General features: G+C 37.4%; 1 protein-coding gene across 4 annotated transcripts; it reads left to right on the forward strand.

The window, feature by feature from the left end:
- Positions 1 to 417: 417 nt before the first annotated feature.
- On the forward strand, positions 418 to 16,227 carry aifm2 (AIF family member 2, ferroptosis suppressor). Of its 4 annotated transcripts, none has more exon segments than NM_001200010.1 (9): positions 418 to 526; positions 2,174 to 2,360; positions 2,437 to 2,552; positions 2,635 to 2,754; positions 2,851 to 2,943; positions 6,753 to 6,861; positions 10,370 to 10,522; positions 13,096 to 13,296; positions 15,781 to 16,227. In NM_001200010.1, coding segments are annotated over 8 exon segments (1,122 nt in total). In that variant the 5' UTR covers positions 418 to 526; positions 2,174 to 2,185; the 3' UTR covers positions 15,936 to 16,227.
- Positions 16,228 to 18,034: the final 1,807 nt, after the last annotated feature.

An 18,034-nucleotide genomic window follows, 5' to 3' on the forward strand; every position in this document is an offset into this window, starting at 1 on the left:
AAGTGAACAATTAGCTAGTAGTTGGTTCCTTTAAAGTAAATATTGTAGCTACAATAAAAGAAAATGCCTTGCTTGTCATCGTGACTCAGCTCGACTTTGTGACCTTTCACTGTTTTGTAGTCTTTTGATGAATCATATATGTTCGAGAACACTTCGCTTAAGACAACATCTGCTGTTTATAGTTTTATCATTAATGTTAAATATGGTCTGCTAACTGTTTTACGAGCGTTGACTACAGATAACTCCTGTCCCTCTCCCGTACCACTGTAAATGAAGAGAAAATGTCTCATTATATCACACTCGGTCGGCTATGATTACACATAGCAGATAGAGCCCGCCCACAAGCCTTCTACGCGCGCTGCCATTGGCTCAGGGCCCAGGAATGGAGTACTCTCTGGCTCTGCATTGGATGGAATCAAAGTCCCTTACCAATGCAGCGACAGAAGTAGGAAGAGTTGAAGATCTATCCGTGTGGAGAAGACGAAAACAGAGCTGTACATATTCGGAAACCTACATACAGAAATTGGTAAGTGTTCAAAAGTGTTTTAAGTTTCGTTATATGTTGGTATGTAGCCCACGTAGAGAATACATTTAGGAATATATTATGTAGGCCATTTGCTTATGCTGAAACCTTTCTTGAGAGTTCTGAATAATAGCATGTGCAACTGTTGTAAACGTTTTGGCTGACCAGTTGTGTTCAAATAATTGGATTAAAATAAACAATACAGGAAACGTTCCATGTCTTACTGTATCCTGATCATGTATTTTAAGATGCAGAAAATTGTTCAGAATTCACATTCAAGACACAGATAATGTTACAAATTCTGAATAAAAATAATTTAATTGAAAATAAAATTATCAATAAGTATTTATGATTAATGGTATTGAACTTGGAAGTTTCAAGCAAGGGTGTTCAAAAAGGAAGTTTAATGTAAATTTATATTTAAATTTAAATAATACTTTTATGCTATAACTAGTATTCAGCTTAAAGTGCAATTAAATGGCAATAAAACAAGTACTTAAGGGTTATTTTTAATTTTTACATTTCACTGCTTTTAAATAAATAAGACATCGGTGAGCACTTCTTTTTAAAATATGAAAACTTATTTCCAAATAACATGTTTCTGAACAGTTTTGTGAATGTAAATATAAACTCACCGGCCACTTTATTAGGTACACCTGTCCAACTGCTTGTTAACGCAAATTTCTAATCAACCAATCACATGGCAGCAACTCAATGTATTTAGGCATGTAGACAAGGTCAAGACGATCTTCTGCAGTTCAAACCGAGTATCAGAATGTGAAAGAAAGGTAATTTAAGTGACTTTAAACGTGGCATGGTTATTGGTACTAGACAGGCTGGTCTGAGTATTTCAGAAACTGCTGATCTACTGGGATTTTCACGCACAACCATCTCTAGGGTTTACAGAGAATGATCCGAAAAAGAGAAAATGTCCCATGAACGGCAGTTCTGTGGGCGCAAATGCTCAGTTGATGCCAGAGCTCAGAGGGGAATGGCCAGACTGGATTGAGCTGATAGAAAGGCAACAGTTAACTAAATAACCACTCGTTACAACTGAGGTGCGCTGAAGAGCATCTCTGAACACATCACATGGAACCCTAATGCAGATGGGCTACAACAACAGAAGACCACACTGGGTGTCACTCCTGTCAGAAAAGGAAACTGAGGAAACTGAAGCAACAATTCGCACAGGCTCACCAAAATCAGACAAGAGAAGATTTGAAAAATGTTAATAATAAAAACTTATTTCTAATTAACTAGGTTAATTATGTTCTCTAGGCAGGTTAGGGTAATTAGGCAAGTTATTGTATAACAATGGTTTGTTCTGCAGACAATCAAAAAATAAATATTGCTTAAGGGGATAACAATTTTGACCTTAACATGGTTTTAAAAATCTGCTTTTATTCTAGCCGAAATAAAACAAATAAGACTTTCTCCTGAATATAAAAATATAATAATAATGTAATAAATAATGTGAAAAAAGTCTTTGTTAAACATTATTTGTTAAGTATTTAAAAAAGAAAAAAAATTCACTGGAGGGCTAATCATTTTTACTTTAACTGTACGTATGTGTGTTATTTAGTAGAATGAAACACAGTTTTGAATATAGTCATTACCGTTGTTTTTTTCTCTCTCTTGGTTTCTCCTCAGCAGTGAAGCATTATGGGTGGGCAGGTGTCAGTTGACGAGAGTGTTCATGTGGTGATTGTCGGTGGTGGTTTTGGCGGCATTGCAGCAGCTCAACACCTTAAACATTACGGTGTGCCCTTCATGCTTATTGACGTCCTGGATGCGTTTCATCACAACGTTGCAGCTCTGCGTGCCTCAGTGCAAACTGGTAATGCAGTAATCACCATAATCAGAACAGCAAACATCCTGATAAAACTTAACACATTTTTTGTTTGTTTTTGTAGGTTTTGCTAGAAAGACGTTCATACCATACAAAGAGACATTTGGGCTGAATTTCCTCCAAGGCCGTGTCATACGGATAGACACAGAAACGCAGACAGTTGTGCTTGATAATGGAAAGGTATGTGATATTGCAACATGGTTTTGATAGCATGAGCGCTAAAATCCATCAAAAATGAATGAGTGCTTAAATAAATCAACAGGAAGTTCGTTATTCCCACCTCATTCTCTGCACTGGAACAACTGGATCCTTCCCAAGCAAACACAATTCTGTGGACACCTACAAATCAGCCATACAGAAGTATGAGGACTTCTTCCATGTGGTGAGTTTTCTTACCGAGCAGTTTATTTAGAGCTGCTTCAAAACCGCTGTGTCATGCGTTCTTATTTAATAATACTATTTACATTTCATGCTACAGATCAAGGAAGCAAACGCCATTGTAGTTGTTGGTGGTGGAACCACTGGTGTTGAAATGGCAGCTGAGATCAAGACAGAATTTCACGACAAGAAGGTAGAACTCTGCAATCACTTTATCAAAGTTCTTTTAAGGCAAGTCATTTCACTCTGCGGTCATCTTTGAAACACCTCTCATGCAGTATGCTTGGGTATTCTGTTTGAATGAGGAAACATCAAATTCTCCAAAACTACTTGCCAAGCTTACGAATACATTTTATATTACGAATAACCAATAAAATTATACAACAAATGTCAATTTAGTTACACTTCTAAATGTTCGTATCACATGAAATCTGCAGAAACTCAAGCCTGGTCCCAGCAATTTCCGCAGAGAATTGTCATTCTAAAGCGATCGCTGATTGGCTTCTCTACTAGAAGGCGGGCTTTATTCACCATATAGCAATTGCTGATTGGCTTCTGTACTAGAAGGCAGAGCTTCATTCACCATAGAGACAGTTACACTCTTCCCCGTTCAAAAGTATACGAGTGACAGGTCTTGTGTATTGTAGAGTCTTTAGCCCCTTTTACACATACAGACCTTTCCGGAAAATTACTGGCAATTTTCCGGAAAGGTTGTATGTGTGAACAGGCCCTTTTTGAAAATACCGGTAAATACGTTCTGGCTATTTTCTGGAAAGAGAAGTTGTAACATTACCGGTAATTTGCTGGAATGCTGCGCTGTGTGAATGCAAACGGAAGATTGCGGGAGAGAGCGCGTCCACGTCTAGAACGTGCTGACGTGAGACACCTGCTTTTGCCAATCAGAACAGTCAGACGCATTCACGTGCGCGCGGTTTATGAGAATAAAAGCCTTTGAATATTTTTCCAGACACCTTTAGCTGCTAGATGTTAGTCAGATAATGTTTCTATGTTCCTTCTTAATGCCAACTGTGTAAATAATCATCGATAAAATGTTTATGATAATCCGTTGTTTGTTTACCTTCAAGCTTTGCGTGTGCCCGTGAGCCCCCATAGCGCCAGCACACACACGTATCATGAACATCTCGACATGCGAAAGTGTTTCTCTATGTTTTCATTAGAGTTGTACTCAATACTGATCCATCCGAAGAGTTTGTAATGTAGTCAAATGTTTACAAACACAAGCGCAGCCGTTTAGAGGTCATTTCTGGTAAATGATGTCAGAATTTACCGGGCATTTTGCGATGGATGTGTGAATGCTCTTTTCCGGAAAAATTACGTGACGTCCTCGCCTGTGTGAACACCGCTTTTTTGAATATACTGGTATAGTCGTTCCGGAAATTTTCCGGATATTTACCGGTATCACTGTGTGAAAGGGACTTTTGACTTCATGACTCCATTAGTCATGTTCAACTCGCCTAATCTCATATTATTATTATTATTATTATTATTATTATTATTATTATTATTATTATTATATTAAGTATTTAAAATGTAGTACTGCGTTGATCTTTTCTCTGAAATGTCATTTTTACTTAAAAAGTGGTCACTCTAGACAAAAAGCTTGTGAAATTCTCTTGTAAGAAGCTGTGAAAAAGCAGGATAAAACAAGATGATTAGACAGTGATAAAGCAAGTGATTGCTTTATATTTTACATTTCTTTAAAGAGAGATCATGTTTTAATCTTCTATTGATCTCGTGCAATAACGTGATGCCATTTCTGAGGTCAGAGTTCACCGAGCTTGAACTACAGTACAGTATGCAGTATGAATGGAAGTCTATGAGCTGAAAAGTGCAGTGTGTCTGGGGCTTCATGAGAGAAAGATAGAAAAAGTAGAGTCCCTGGAGGTGGATCTACTTCAGCTTAGTAGGTAACCACAAACTGCGTTATTGCTGTAAACAAATTAGGGGGGAGAAAATTGTAATCTTAATCCTCTGACAGGACAATCACACCAGTGTGATCTACCAGTTCTGGTTCCTGGAGGATAAGATTACAATTTTTAGTATGTAACATAATCAGCTGCTAAATTCAAATCTGCTTTCCAGGCTATTTCTGAGCCAGAGAAAGACAGACACATTGCTTGTCAAAGATCAAACTAGTTTTCAGTGAATTGGAACGAACTTAAATGTACATACTTACATATGGGATTTACAGAACTGGCTTTACAATAGTCTTTGATTTATCATGCAGCATTCATTTGTACATCTCAAAGCATTACTGCAGCTGCAGCAAATCTGCATTGGAAAGAATAATCCCAAGAGCCATTAGCTATGTTTCCATCCACTTATTTTTAAGCGCATTTTGGAGATGCACATAAAAAATTAATGATTGAAATGCCAATCTTGAATATCACAATGTTATTAAATATTACAATTATAACAATATCAACAGCAACACTCACGCACATTACGCAGCTGATTCAGTCGTTTTCTAGTGACATAAAAAAAGAGCACAACGCTTCTTTTTTTTGTCAACAAAATGCAGTGCGGTACATCTTGCGTTTTTGGAACGGAAAAGTGTGTTCAGTGTGATTTGTCAAACTCAAAAAATCGCCACACATTAACTGCAAGTGAGAGAGAAAATAAAAGCACAGAAGCTCTAAGGTAAGATTAGGTGCTCAAAACATAATCTTGATGCTGTGTTGAGACCAGACGCGAAAGAGGCATTAAGGGTTGGTGATTTGCATGTTAAGTCAATGCAAAGTTGCGAATAGATATCCTGCGGCACGATACACGCGAATGAGGCGGCACAAATGACATGATTCGTGTGAATAAAGCGGCAAGAGTTGAGCGTTTTGCGCTACTGACGCTCGTATCTCATGTTTCTCGCAATTAACGCGGCGTAACAATCTAGTTAGAAAGTCTGAACTTCAGCGGACATTCGCGCCGTGTTATCCAATCAGGAGCTTGCTCTTGTGGGGGCGTGATAATGACGTAGCGCCTGTTGTTGGTGTCCAGGGGAAAAATGCTCCTGCCTACACCGACAACAGTTCATCAAACTGGGCTTGGCTCAGTCAGAAGCATCGCCGAAAGCTTTCATTATCCAGGTTAAGTTTTTGGTGGAGTTAATGAGCTCACAGAGTTGGTTGCACCTCTGAAAGGATCTAGTGGACTTAGACACTGCTCCAAACTAATCAACGCTGTTTTTCAGCCTTCATGGTGTAAACACAGCATGAATCTTTAATGATCTATATTAGGAATGTTGACAGAGGCTTGTGATATAAGAATTAGAGCGGATCATTAATTAAATGCATAGGCCTATTTTCTGTGGAGCGATCGATTTGAGGTAGCCTGCTATTTTTATTTGATGGAAGAAAAAAAAACATATGATTAGACAAATAGCATATGCCGGTTCTTAAAAAGGATTCAGTCAGTGTTTTTGTTTTGTGATCTAAATTTGTCATTTAAGTGAAAATATCTAGCTCAGACCTATTTATTTTATTCTTTTTATTTAGTTCATCTTTTTTCTATGCAGGTGTGTGAAGATGTGCTGTTAATATGTTCTGTATGCTGTTGTTCGCATGTTACAATAAATCAGTATATCACACTGAATAGACACGTCAATTATTTTTATTAAATAATAATTTAATATTAATCTGACCAGTTAACCGTTAATATTCAGTTAACGAGAGGCAGTTGTCAGTTGGCAAAATTAACTGAAATGAGCATCCCTAGTTCAAACTAGAAGACAACTCCAAATTTCATAGAAGTTGCAAGAGGTTTCTTTCATTGTGTGATTTTTTTCCTCTAGTTTTAAAAAATGAAAAATGTAGTTAATACGAAGATTATGTAATGTGATTAAAGTTAAAAGTCTCGCATGGAATTTTTTTTAAAAGCTCATATTTGGGAATGCAAGGGGAAAATAACAGTCCAATAAATAACATGTAAATGCCTGTTTAAATGTGTCTATCCTGTATAATAGTAACTGTTTTCTATCTACTGCAGGTGGTTCTGATTCACCCGCGGGAGGAGGTGGCTGATCCTGAACTCCTGCCTTGTGTCAAAGAACAAGCCAAGCAGGTGCTGCTGGAAAAGGGGGTGGAGCTATTGCTAGGTAATGATCTGACACGTCGGGTTGCTTAGCATCTGCCTTAAGTTCTGTTGCCTGATGCGGGCGTCACATATCTGTTTTGCATCTGAAGGAACAACAATCTGTGAAACAACAATACATCAAGCAATATGAATGGAGATTAGGGGGATAGTTCACCCTAAAATTAACATTTCTTCAACATTTACTTACAATCAAGTGGTTCTGAACTTTTATGAATTTCTTTCTTTTGTTAAACACCAAACAAGATATTCTTTAAAATGTTGGAAAAAAAGCTGCCATTTTCATTTTCATATTAGGAGCAAAAAAAATAAAAATAATAAAAATAAATATATATATATATATATATATATATATATATATATATATATATATATATATATATATATATATATATATATATATATATATATATATATATGTTGGAAGTCAATGGCTGCTTTTCCTCCATTTGCAGTATGTCATCGTTTGTGTTCAAGAGAAGAAAGAAACTCAAACAGGTTTGAAATAAGCGGAGAGTAAATGATGGTAGAATTAAGATATAAGTGATGAAAATTATGCATATTATACCCAAAAAATTACTTGTTTAAACTACTTATTTAAAATGTGTAGAAACAATACAATTCTTATTTTTTTTGGGGGGGGGGCAACTTAATTTTTTTATGTACAGTGTACTTAAATATGTAAAAACTATTAATTAAACTTAAACAATTTGTGTTGGGACAACATGAGGGATTTGTGTGGAACCCAGCATTTTCTATAGTGAAGTTCAGCACAGTTTTTTTTTAATTATTGATATTTTTCTTACTTTTATCATAGATGGATTTGCTTTTTTGGAACTTTATTGATATTTTTCTTACTTTTATCATAGATGGATTTGCTTTTTTGGAACTTCAAAAACTTGGGCACCCTTCATGTCACATTCCACTTTTTCTTAAAGTGATAGTTCATCCCAAAATTTTAATTGTCATCATGTGTTTACCTCTTTAATTCTGTTGAACACAAAAAGAAGATATTTTGAAGAATGTTGAAAACCTGTAACCATTTACTTCTATAGTATTTTTTTTTACTACTGAAGTTAATGATCACAGGTTTCCAGCATTCTTTAAAATATACTTTTCGAATTCAACAGAAAAAAAGTAAGTCATTAAGGTTTGAAACACCTAAGGGTAAGCAAATTAAATTTTTTGATTAAACTATCCCTTTAAGTACACAGTCTTATGCCTTTGGGCTCTATTTGAACAATCTAAGCCTAAAGTTTAAAGCACATGGCGCAAAGCATTAAGGGCACGTCTGAATCCACTTTTGCTATTTTATGAATGGAAAATATGCTCTTCGCCCTGGCGCGTGGTCTAATAGGGTTGTGTTTATTCTTCTAATGAGTAATGGGTGTGTTTTGAGCATAACATGCATTAAACCAATCTGAGTAAAATCTCTCATTCGCTTTAAGAGTCAGTTGCATTGCGCCATGGCGCATTTGCTATTTACACCGCAAACTTTGTAAGTGGAAAAACCGAACGCTTCACTAGCGAGAAAACAGTTAAACAGGTCATCTGCAGCACGAGGATAAAGAACGAGCCTCCCCTATTCGGCCTCTTTACTTTCTCTTTACTTTACATTTACTCTTGACTTTACTCCTTTACTTTTATGGATGAGAAAACGGTATTGTAATGGCGTGGTCTATTTCAGTTCCTCAAAATAGCAACAAGCCAACAATGCACCTTAACACACCTCCTTTTAAGACCAGCACCCCCATGAGTCCTCAAAGTGGCATAAATGAATCTGCTTTTTAACAACGTGGTCCAAAATGTGAAAATGACAGTTGCGTTGGTCTGAAAATAGCAACAAATCGTGCCAAACACATCTTGCGGCTTATTGCACTGAATGTATGATAGGGCCCTTTGGCTTAATCCCAATTCTATTTTTGTACCCTTACTCCTTGGCCCTTAAAACCAAGTGTGAAGGGGATGGGCTTTCAAAATTGACCCCTATGAAATGGGACAGCACTACAGCATCTGCACTCGTCATCATATGTCATCGCGATCTCTTGCTTCATATGAGATCAGACGATCTGTAGTTATTCCAGTTGTGCTATTTTTTTTGGTATTTATCTTCAAGAAATCACTGAAGGCATATATTATGTTATCATAACGATCTAATGTGGCAATAAGAAAGCAACTATACTGTGCATTTACACCATGGCCATATTCATGTAAACACACAAAAACAACATTAACATTATAGCAGACACTTAAAAAAAGCACATTCCCAGCCAATAGTCCTTTCTGACAGTGTGTGTCAAGTGACTTCCGGGTGCAGCTATCCTGCCATTGTGGCTGGTGTATTCTGGGAAATTTTCTTATCCCTTGGTTTCCAGTGTGATCCTGAAAAATCTCCATTCGAAGGGCTATCTATCCCTTCCCCTTAGTCCTACGCCTTCAAGCTAAAGAGAATTGGGACACCCCTACCCCTTCACGGGAATGCACAAAATCTGGGGTAGGGGTAAGGGGTAGAATTGTGATTGAGCCTTTGTTTTTTTTTTGTTTGTTTTTTTAATACTACTTTATTTTAAATCAAAGTCCAACATTGTGAATTTTGATTACCTCATAGTTGGTTTAAATGCTTTACCAAAGAATGAATGTGGAAAATACTGAAACAGAATGTGGATAAGCACTAATACAGAAGGTTGTAGTAAAAATGATTTGAGAGAACTTCAGTATTCAATGTCCTAGCAGCTCTCAATTGATTTGTTTACTTGTAGATAACATACTGATAAAGGCTGATTTATACTTCTGTGTCAAACACCGGCGTATGCTACGGCGCTGTCGCATAGCCCTTCGCCGTGGCCGTCACTGACGTGCACCTCTCAAAAAAATTTAACTACACGTAGCAACAACGCGTAGCGCAAGCTCTGTGATTGGTCGGCTTGGTAGCGCTGACGAGTCGGGGCGGGACCGAGAGCCGCGCGAATGGCACGAACCCAATGTAGCGATTGTTTACAAGTGTGGAGTCCCGTGAAGGAGCTCCGGATGGAAAGTTTTGTTTTGTGTTTACCTCATAGTTAAAGTTGCTGCACGTCCGCCGGTTCCTGCCTCAAAATGAGTGAGTTTAAGCCACTTGTACATCCAGGAAGTGTTCAGGAAAAGCAAAATTGCAGCAAAGAAACTCGACACAGAGGAACATTTACACCTCACTGCCAACTAGCGTTTCAGAAGTGTTAATGCAGACCAACAGAGACAGCGCGCAGAAGTATAAATGCACAGCCACGCGCGTTGCATGCGCCGTTGGTTACGCCGGTCACTTGACACAGAAGTATAAACCAGGCTTAAGGGTGAACATTTTTTATTTTAACACATCCTGTATCCATTTTTCAGTGGCCATTTTTAATTGGCCTGAAATTGTTTATGCAAGAACTCTCCAATACATTTAAAAACATGCACTATGCATCAGTTCATATCTGGAACATCATGTTTGCATATTTGTCACAGTTCTCTTCCCATGTGTCTGAATGCAGGGCAGAAAGTGTCAAACCTTGAAGAGCTGGAACTGAATGTGTGTCGGAGCGGCATGGTGGTCAAGACCAATAAGAATGAACAGGTCACCACAGATCTTGTCATTTGCTGTACAGGGAGTAAGATCAACTCTGAAGCATACAGGTCCAGCATGAGTAAGTGCTTTTTTGCTGTTTAGGATGTCCGCTGGGTCTTAAAGTCTTAAAATGTCTTAATGTCTCCCTGGATTTTATCCCATCATCTCTGCTTGCTAGTCAGGAACTTTCACCACTTCACTATACAACGTGGGGTTTATTACCTCAATTTGTTTAACTGTTTTTTTGCTGAAGCTGTACCATAGCAATACATAAAATGACCACTAGGTGTCACATTTCGAAGCTTTGACACATTCGCTTCGACTGTTTCAGTAGCTACGTTTCCATCCACCTATTTTTCCCCTTTATTTTTATGCCAAGAACAAATTACATTGTTTATACAGAGAATTTTTTTTTATACATATAAAAACCAACTTCAACAAACCCTAAATACATTTCCTAAAGAAGGATAGTAAAAATAAATAAATAAATAAATAAATAAATAAAACAAAAAAGAAGGAAAATTAATTATAAAAAACAATAATAATACTAAAAAAAGCTGCCAAATGTTTGTTTAAATAAAAGAAGAAAAACAAATAAATAAAAACAAAAATAAATAAAATAATAATAAATACATATATAAATAGAGTGACAACAGTAATGGGTGAAACGATCAGCGATAATGCTGTGCTATCCTACAATGGTAGGTTAACATGGAAGAAGCTTGAGGTTCTGGACAGAGAAAGAAAAGACAAAAGGATTACAGAAAAAAAGATTCCAGTTACATACAAGACAACATCCTCAAATCTGTTTTTCTGAATTTGGACTGAACTTGTGAAACGTTATATCTTTTTATACATCAGTTCTACATACAACGAATGTGATTGGCTGATAGTCGTGATATATTTAAGTAATATCAGCATCCGTACAGCCTCTTTAACCTTTGTGTATTACTCCGCCCACATACAGCCAGCAACAAGCAGATACTACAGTTAGACAAATATAACTGCAGTTAGACAACAAAATGTACTTTTGAGGCTTTTTTAGTCGAGAATGTAGTTGTTAAGATTGCAACTATGCAGTTTATTTGCAAGAATAGTGCCTATTTTAAAATATTTACAATTTTACACAAGATAGCGCAAGAACCGCATAATAAGCACTTGCTCAGTGTAAATAAAAACAAAAATAAAAAGCTTAAAAACAGATGCCTCATGGTTTTTAAGGAGGATCGGATATAGTCAATAAAAAGCTGTGAATAAGAAGCTGAATTAAGCCTTGTCCTTCCTTATTACAAACACAACAGCAGTCTGGTGAGAAATCTCTGTAGTCGGATGGCATTTCATGCCACGTTCAGCCTTATAATCTTAAAATGTGAGCAAAATTTGCTGTTTTGTCATCACCTTAAGGGGGTCACACACCAGAAGCGCCGCTTCACATTACGCTATAGAGAATCATTCAAATACTAGCTCTAAAGTGACGTTGTTGAATTAGTAACGGCTTCTGCTGTCCTAATAATAATAATAATAATGCATTTTATTTAAAGGCGCCTTTCATGACACTCAAGATCGCCGTACACAAAGAGCTTAGAATGACCAAGAGGCGACACTCACATGTAATTTGGGAAACAGCCACTAGAGGGCGCGGCAGCCATTTTGAAATGAAAACTCCAATAGAACTACAGCATATTGTAAGTCTGTAAAATAAACTGTTAAAAGTGCTGATGATTGTGATAATAAGTCTTGTATTGTCGTCTTTCAGGTTGTATCTCAGCTTTAATATGCTTTTTAAATAAATAAATAAAAAACAAATCAGCTGCTTGCCATCGCGACAGTAATGAAATCCAATGGACGGCCGATCACTTTCACTCCAAAATGGCGGAATCCGGGGCTGTTGCTGGGCGCTGCTGTTGCAATGGAACGTTCTATTGAGTGTCGCCTCTTGGTCATTCTAAGCTCTTTGCCGTACAGGACATCTAAAACAATCAATTCAAATAAAAACACAATAAAAACAATAGAACACAATACAAACTTTAAAAATGCAGTCGGGTCAAAGAGAATAGGCTGTTCTAAACAGATGTGTTTTGAGTCTGGACTTAAAGTAAATTGTGAAAGAGAGTCTAAATTACGGAGATCAGGAGGAACTGAACTCCAAAGCTGAGGAGCAGAGTGGCTGAATGATCTGCTCCCCATGGTGACAAGGCGGACAGAGGGAACAGTGAGGTGAATAGAAGTAGAAGACCTGAGTGTTCTGACGTCAGCTGCAGATGTGAATGAATGGCGGATGAAAGTAGTTCCTAATACAAAAGGGTTTTAGACTATCTGTGTTTGATTTTGTTGTTTATGTACAAGATTGTGCCGTCGAACTGTTGTATAAACGCAATATCACACTCGTAGCAGTGTGCTATGGCTGTATATCAGCACTGGTGATAACGTTGGGGTGGTAACGTTGGCAACGTGCCAACACACGCCTCCCACCAGTGCTGATATACAGCCGTAGCACACTGCTACGAGTGTGATATTGCTCATATATTACATTATATCACTATATTTGTTGGCTTTCAGCAGTCGTGCCCTCATATATTCTCGTTTAATTGTTTGATCTTCACCCTCTTTAACACGGTCTATGTTTATATTTGATTTGTTTTCATCTTTCAGGTTCATGTCTGGCAGAGAACGGTGCTCTGAAGGTGAACAAGCACTTGCAAGTGGAAGGTTTTGACAATGTGTATGCTGTGGGCGATTGTGCCAACCTCAGTGAACCCAAGATGGCATATCATGCTGGACTTCATGCTGGAGTTGCTGCCACTAATATCATAAACAGCCTGTCAGGAAAGGCTTTGACTTCATACAAAACAGGTACAAACCATAAAGCAATGGGTTTTGCCTTTAAGTGGAAGTGAAGCAGTTAGTAAAGTTTACATTATTTTGTAAATTACTTTCGTAGTTAATGACAGTATAGACCTTTTTCTTGGAACGCAAAATTACCCATTATGTTTTGCGTGTATGCGCAAGGAGAATGCGAAGAACTTCCGGTCGGCAGCTGATGCGTGTAAACAGTCACATTTGGACAGCTTTGAAACGATAGTTTTAATCTATTTTACCTGCTTTTATCCTCTTTGAACTAATACTGTTGTCCATCAGCACCATCTCCTGGCCTGATCATTTAAAGAAATGCGATCTAATAGGATGGAAAACAGCTGCTGTGAGGCATTTTCCCCTCGTTGTCAGACGGCATCTTCTGCTGTTTAAATGAAGCCTCGTCATCACTAAAGTCAACATTTTCTCTTTATTTCAAAAATATAACCAGCCCAAACAAATGTAACTCACTAAAATGTTCGACACACACACATAGCCTGTACTGTGCCACTGACACACTGATTTAATAACTGTTACAAAGTGAAAATATAGGCTAGTGTCATTTCGAAATGACAGAAAAACACAAACCGTGGTAAAAACAACACACGAAATAAAACACAAACGACTCGCGATTAGAATGAACAGCAAATCAGCCAGCAGAGTATCAATAACAGACTTTTATTGGTCATTTTTGTAAATTGCACGACTTTCATACCTGTTAAGTTTCATGCCAGTACTCTGGTTTGCGCTCTCTCTCTGTGTGTGTGTGTGCATGTGTGTGTGTGTGTGTGTGTGTGTGTGTGTGTGTGTGTGTGTTAAAGAGCTGCTGAGCTAACAGCTGACAGGCCGGGACAGCCCACACACTGTATTTCTGACGGCAGACACGTGAACTAGGAGAAAGTTTTTCTTGTATTTCTGACGCGCTTGAACCACATGTGACAGATTATAACGGCTTGAACAGACACATTTCTAAGTTGTGTGTCACAAAAACACTCTGTTATCCATTAAAAACGTTATTGAAACCCATTCTCGGAGCGCAAATTACCAGTTGTACACGCTGTAAACAGAAGTTTTTAGCATTCTACCGGAAGATGCTGGTCGCTTTGGCGCCCTCCATGCAGCAGCCATGAAAAAGGTCTATATGAAACAAACTCAATTAATGTAACCATTTTAAAGTAAAAGGCATGTTTTACTAAAGCTTTTAGTGTTAGGGTGCCACCATTTTGGAATAGATATATGGTTGGTTCCATTCAATAGGGTGAACAGATACAGTGGAAGTAATGGACTGAATATGGAGACTGGACCTATATTAACCCAATGCGTAGAGCTGGTGCAAATACAAGCCTTTAAGGGCCATGAGTCCTGCCCACCAGTGATGATCTTTCCCTCATTAAGTAAGAAGCAGTTGTCCGCTATTAGAGTTTTCAGACTGTACCTGTCGAAGATTATATATAGCTTTTATAGCTCCGCCTTCTTTTGACATATGCATTTCATTTAAATTTAAAGCGACAGTATCCAAAACAGCACAGTTTGGATTAGAGGTCTGCATGGGACCCGACCAGATTTCTGCGGCGCGGGTATAAATTTCCGAATAAATCGCGGGAGCGGTCGGTAATGGGTGTAATTTGGGACCGGAGCAGGCTGTCTAGCAATATCGCTCCCGACTCCCAAGCGAGCACGTGTATGTATGTGTGTAAATGAAATAGCGCGATGCTGTGTTTAGCTTGTTTGTTGCTGTGTGTGTGTGTGTGTGTGTGTGTGTGTGTGTGTGTGTGTGTGTGTGTGTGTGTGTGTGTGTGTGTGTGTGTGTGTGTTTGTTTGTTTGTATGTATGTGCACACGCGAATGAGAGGTGTGTGCGTATGTGTGCTTGGTGCTTATGTGTGTGTGTTAGTGGGCGCGCGCGAGCGAATGAGAGAGAGAGCTTTGTCTGTCTGTGTGTGTGTGTGTGTGCTTGGTGCTGTGTGTGTGTGTGTTTATACAGACAGCTTGTTATAGGCTGTCTGGACTGTATAGCTGGGTGATTTTCGGTTTTGTTCTCCCCCTGCTCTTTTGCGGGATTGGGCGCAGCGGGTAGAAAATGGGGCGGGTCGGGCAGCGGGACAACAAGTACTTAATATAAGCGGGAGCGGTCGGGTTCGGGCTAAAACCTGGCGGGTGCAGGATTCAAAATTTAGTCCCGCGCAGATCTCTAGTTTGGATCAAAGTCTAAAAGGGGGATTATAAAACATTTGTGTGAGATTTTGAGTTAAACTTCACATACACAGTCTAGGGACACCAGAGACTTATTTTACACCTATTAAAAAGGGGCATAATAGGGCCCCTTTAACTTGGCTTTCTTCTTCCCATTTCCTATAGAATTATGAATTAAAGCCCATTGTAACTCCACTTGAATGTTAGTGGTTAATAGCATATTAATGTACATTCAAACAAGTTTTTAAAAAAACAATCTACTGTAATTGACCAATATCTTGTTTCCAATCAGGTAATGTGACTATGCTGATTGCGATGGGCAAAGATGCCGGAGTGGGCCAGTTTAACGGTTATAAACTACCTCGATTTCTGGTCACCAAGGGTAAAAGTGAAGGCTTGCTGCTGTGGAAGAGCTGGAGGGAAATGGGACAAAAAGCCCCAAACTAATAGAAGGTTACCTAACAATGTTTACATCATACTCACAATGTGTGAACTACGGTTGCACGCTCTTCCATTTAACATGCCTTGATTTATGAATTATTTAAGCTCTTTTATCGTTGTCTTAAATTGAATTAGACCAGCAGAAGGATGCTTTTTTCTTATGAAAAATAACCGACATAATATATACTATATATATTCTACATAACATCATTGTTTGTATCGTTTTTGAGAACAATCATGTGTACCATTTTAAACATTTATACAGTTGTTGATGGAATAAATGTATTTACATTTATAACATGGTGTAATGTTTGTTTATATCAGTTTGAGCTTTTTTTAAGTTTTTTTTTTACGTTTTTGATAAACTGCTGCAGTTTCTCCACTAGAGGGCAACGATAAGCTATAATCCACTCTATACATGTAGCCTGGTCCAACCTGGTCTTTCTTTCTTTCTTTCTTTCTTTCTTTCTTTCTGTTCGTCCATCTATCTATCTATCTATCTATCTATCTATCTATCTATCTATCTATCTATCTATCTATCTATCTATCTATCTATCTATCTATCCGTCCATTCATCCATCCATCCGTCTGTCTGTCTATCTGTCCATCCGTCCGTTCGTCTGTCTGTCTGTCTGTCTGTCTGTCTATCTATCTATCTATATCTATCTATCTATCTATCTATCTGTCCATTCATCCATCCGTCCGTCTGTCTGTCTGTCTGTCCGTCCGTCCGTCCGTCTATCTATCTATCTATCTATCTATCTATCTATCTATCTATCTATCTATCTATCTATCTATCTATTTATCTATCCGTCCATTCATCCATCCGTCTGTCCATCTGTCTGTCTATCTATCTGTCCATCCACCCGTCCGTCCGTCTGTCCGTCCGTCCGTCCGTCCATCCATCTATCTATCTATCTATCTATCTATCTATCTATCTATCTATCTATCTATCTATCTATCTATCTATCTATCTATCTATCTATCTATCTATCTATCTATCTATCTATCTATCTATCTATCTATCTAAATCCAATTTAGGTACAATTTGTTCTTATTCTTTGTTTACCTCCATTACATCTCTGTAAAAAAGAGATGATGCTAAATAAATGTTGTTTATAGGACAGATGTTATATTACGCATCTTTAACTACAAAGTTTAACCATTTTAATGAATAATTTGAAGTAATGTACTTATAAATAAAATAACTTAAAAATAATAAAAATAAAACTTTTCTTAACATGAATAAACAGATAAGAAGAATGAGTCAAATCTTTAGACAGAAACAAAGCTAATAACAGCATGGCGGATGTTATATACAGTATTAGAACACAATCAGTACATATGTTTTTTGTATGTGTGTATTTTTTTGCTATTGTATTGTTCTTCTCCTTAATTTTTTTTACTCATTTTGCAAGTAATTAAAAAAAAACCTACTTGCGATTTTAGAAGGAGGCACTGTCCCTAGGCTATAGTTTATCATTGTTTTTTTTTTTGGCTATTACCGTCTTGCCTATGACTGCTGACTGAACGTGTAATACTGTATGCATGCTCTCGACATCCGGATTTTAACAAAATGACATTTTGTTGATTACCTTTAGATTAATATATTTTTCAAAATCTTTTGGAATCCATGAATAATTTCTATTACATTCTGATCATTAGTATTTTATTAAAAAAACTCTGATAAAGTTCTGATAATTATAAATATAATTACATCTCAAATTTGACTGTTGACTTTAACCTAATAACCAACGTTTAAACCTAACCACAATCCTGTCTCTAAGTTTAACCATATTCTCCCTAAATATGAGCAAAAGTATAGACCTTGTACTGTACTCACAGCATATTTAGTATATTTAGAAAACACTGTGTTATATAGGGAAACTAAATGGGCAGTGGTTAAGGTCAGATATGACTTTCGGGTTATAAGTATCTTCATACGAAACAGAACTGTAAAATAAAGTTCTACAATATGTTATAATACCATATGAACAAAATGAGTTTGTTTGTTTTTATTTGTTTTCACACAAGCATGTAGTAGTTAAAGACATCTAATAAAAAGTGGAAGTCCAGCAGTCAAACGTTGCATAACTCACATTTTT

This window comes from Danio rerio, chromosome 13 (genome assembly GCF_052040795.2).
Source record: "Danio rerio strain M-AB ecotype USA chromosome 13, GRCz13ab, whole genome shotgun sequence".
Taxonomy (NCBI): domain Eukaryota; kingdom Metazoa; phylum Chordata; class Actinopteri; order Cypriniformes; family Danionidae; genus Danio; species Danio rerio.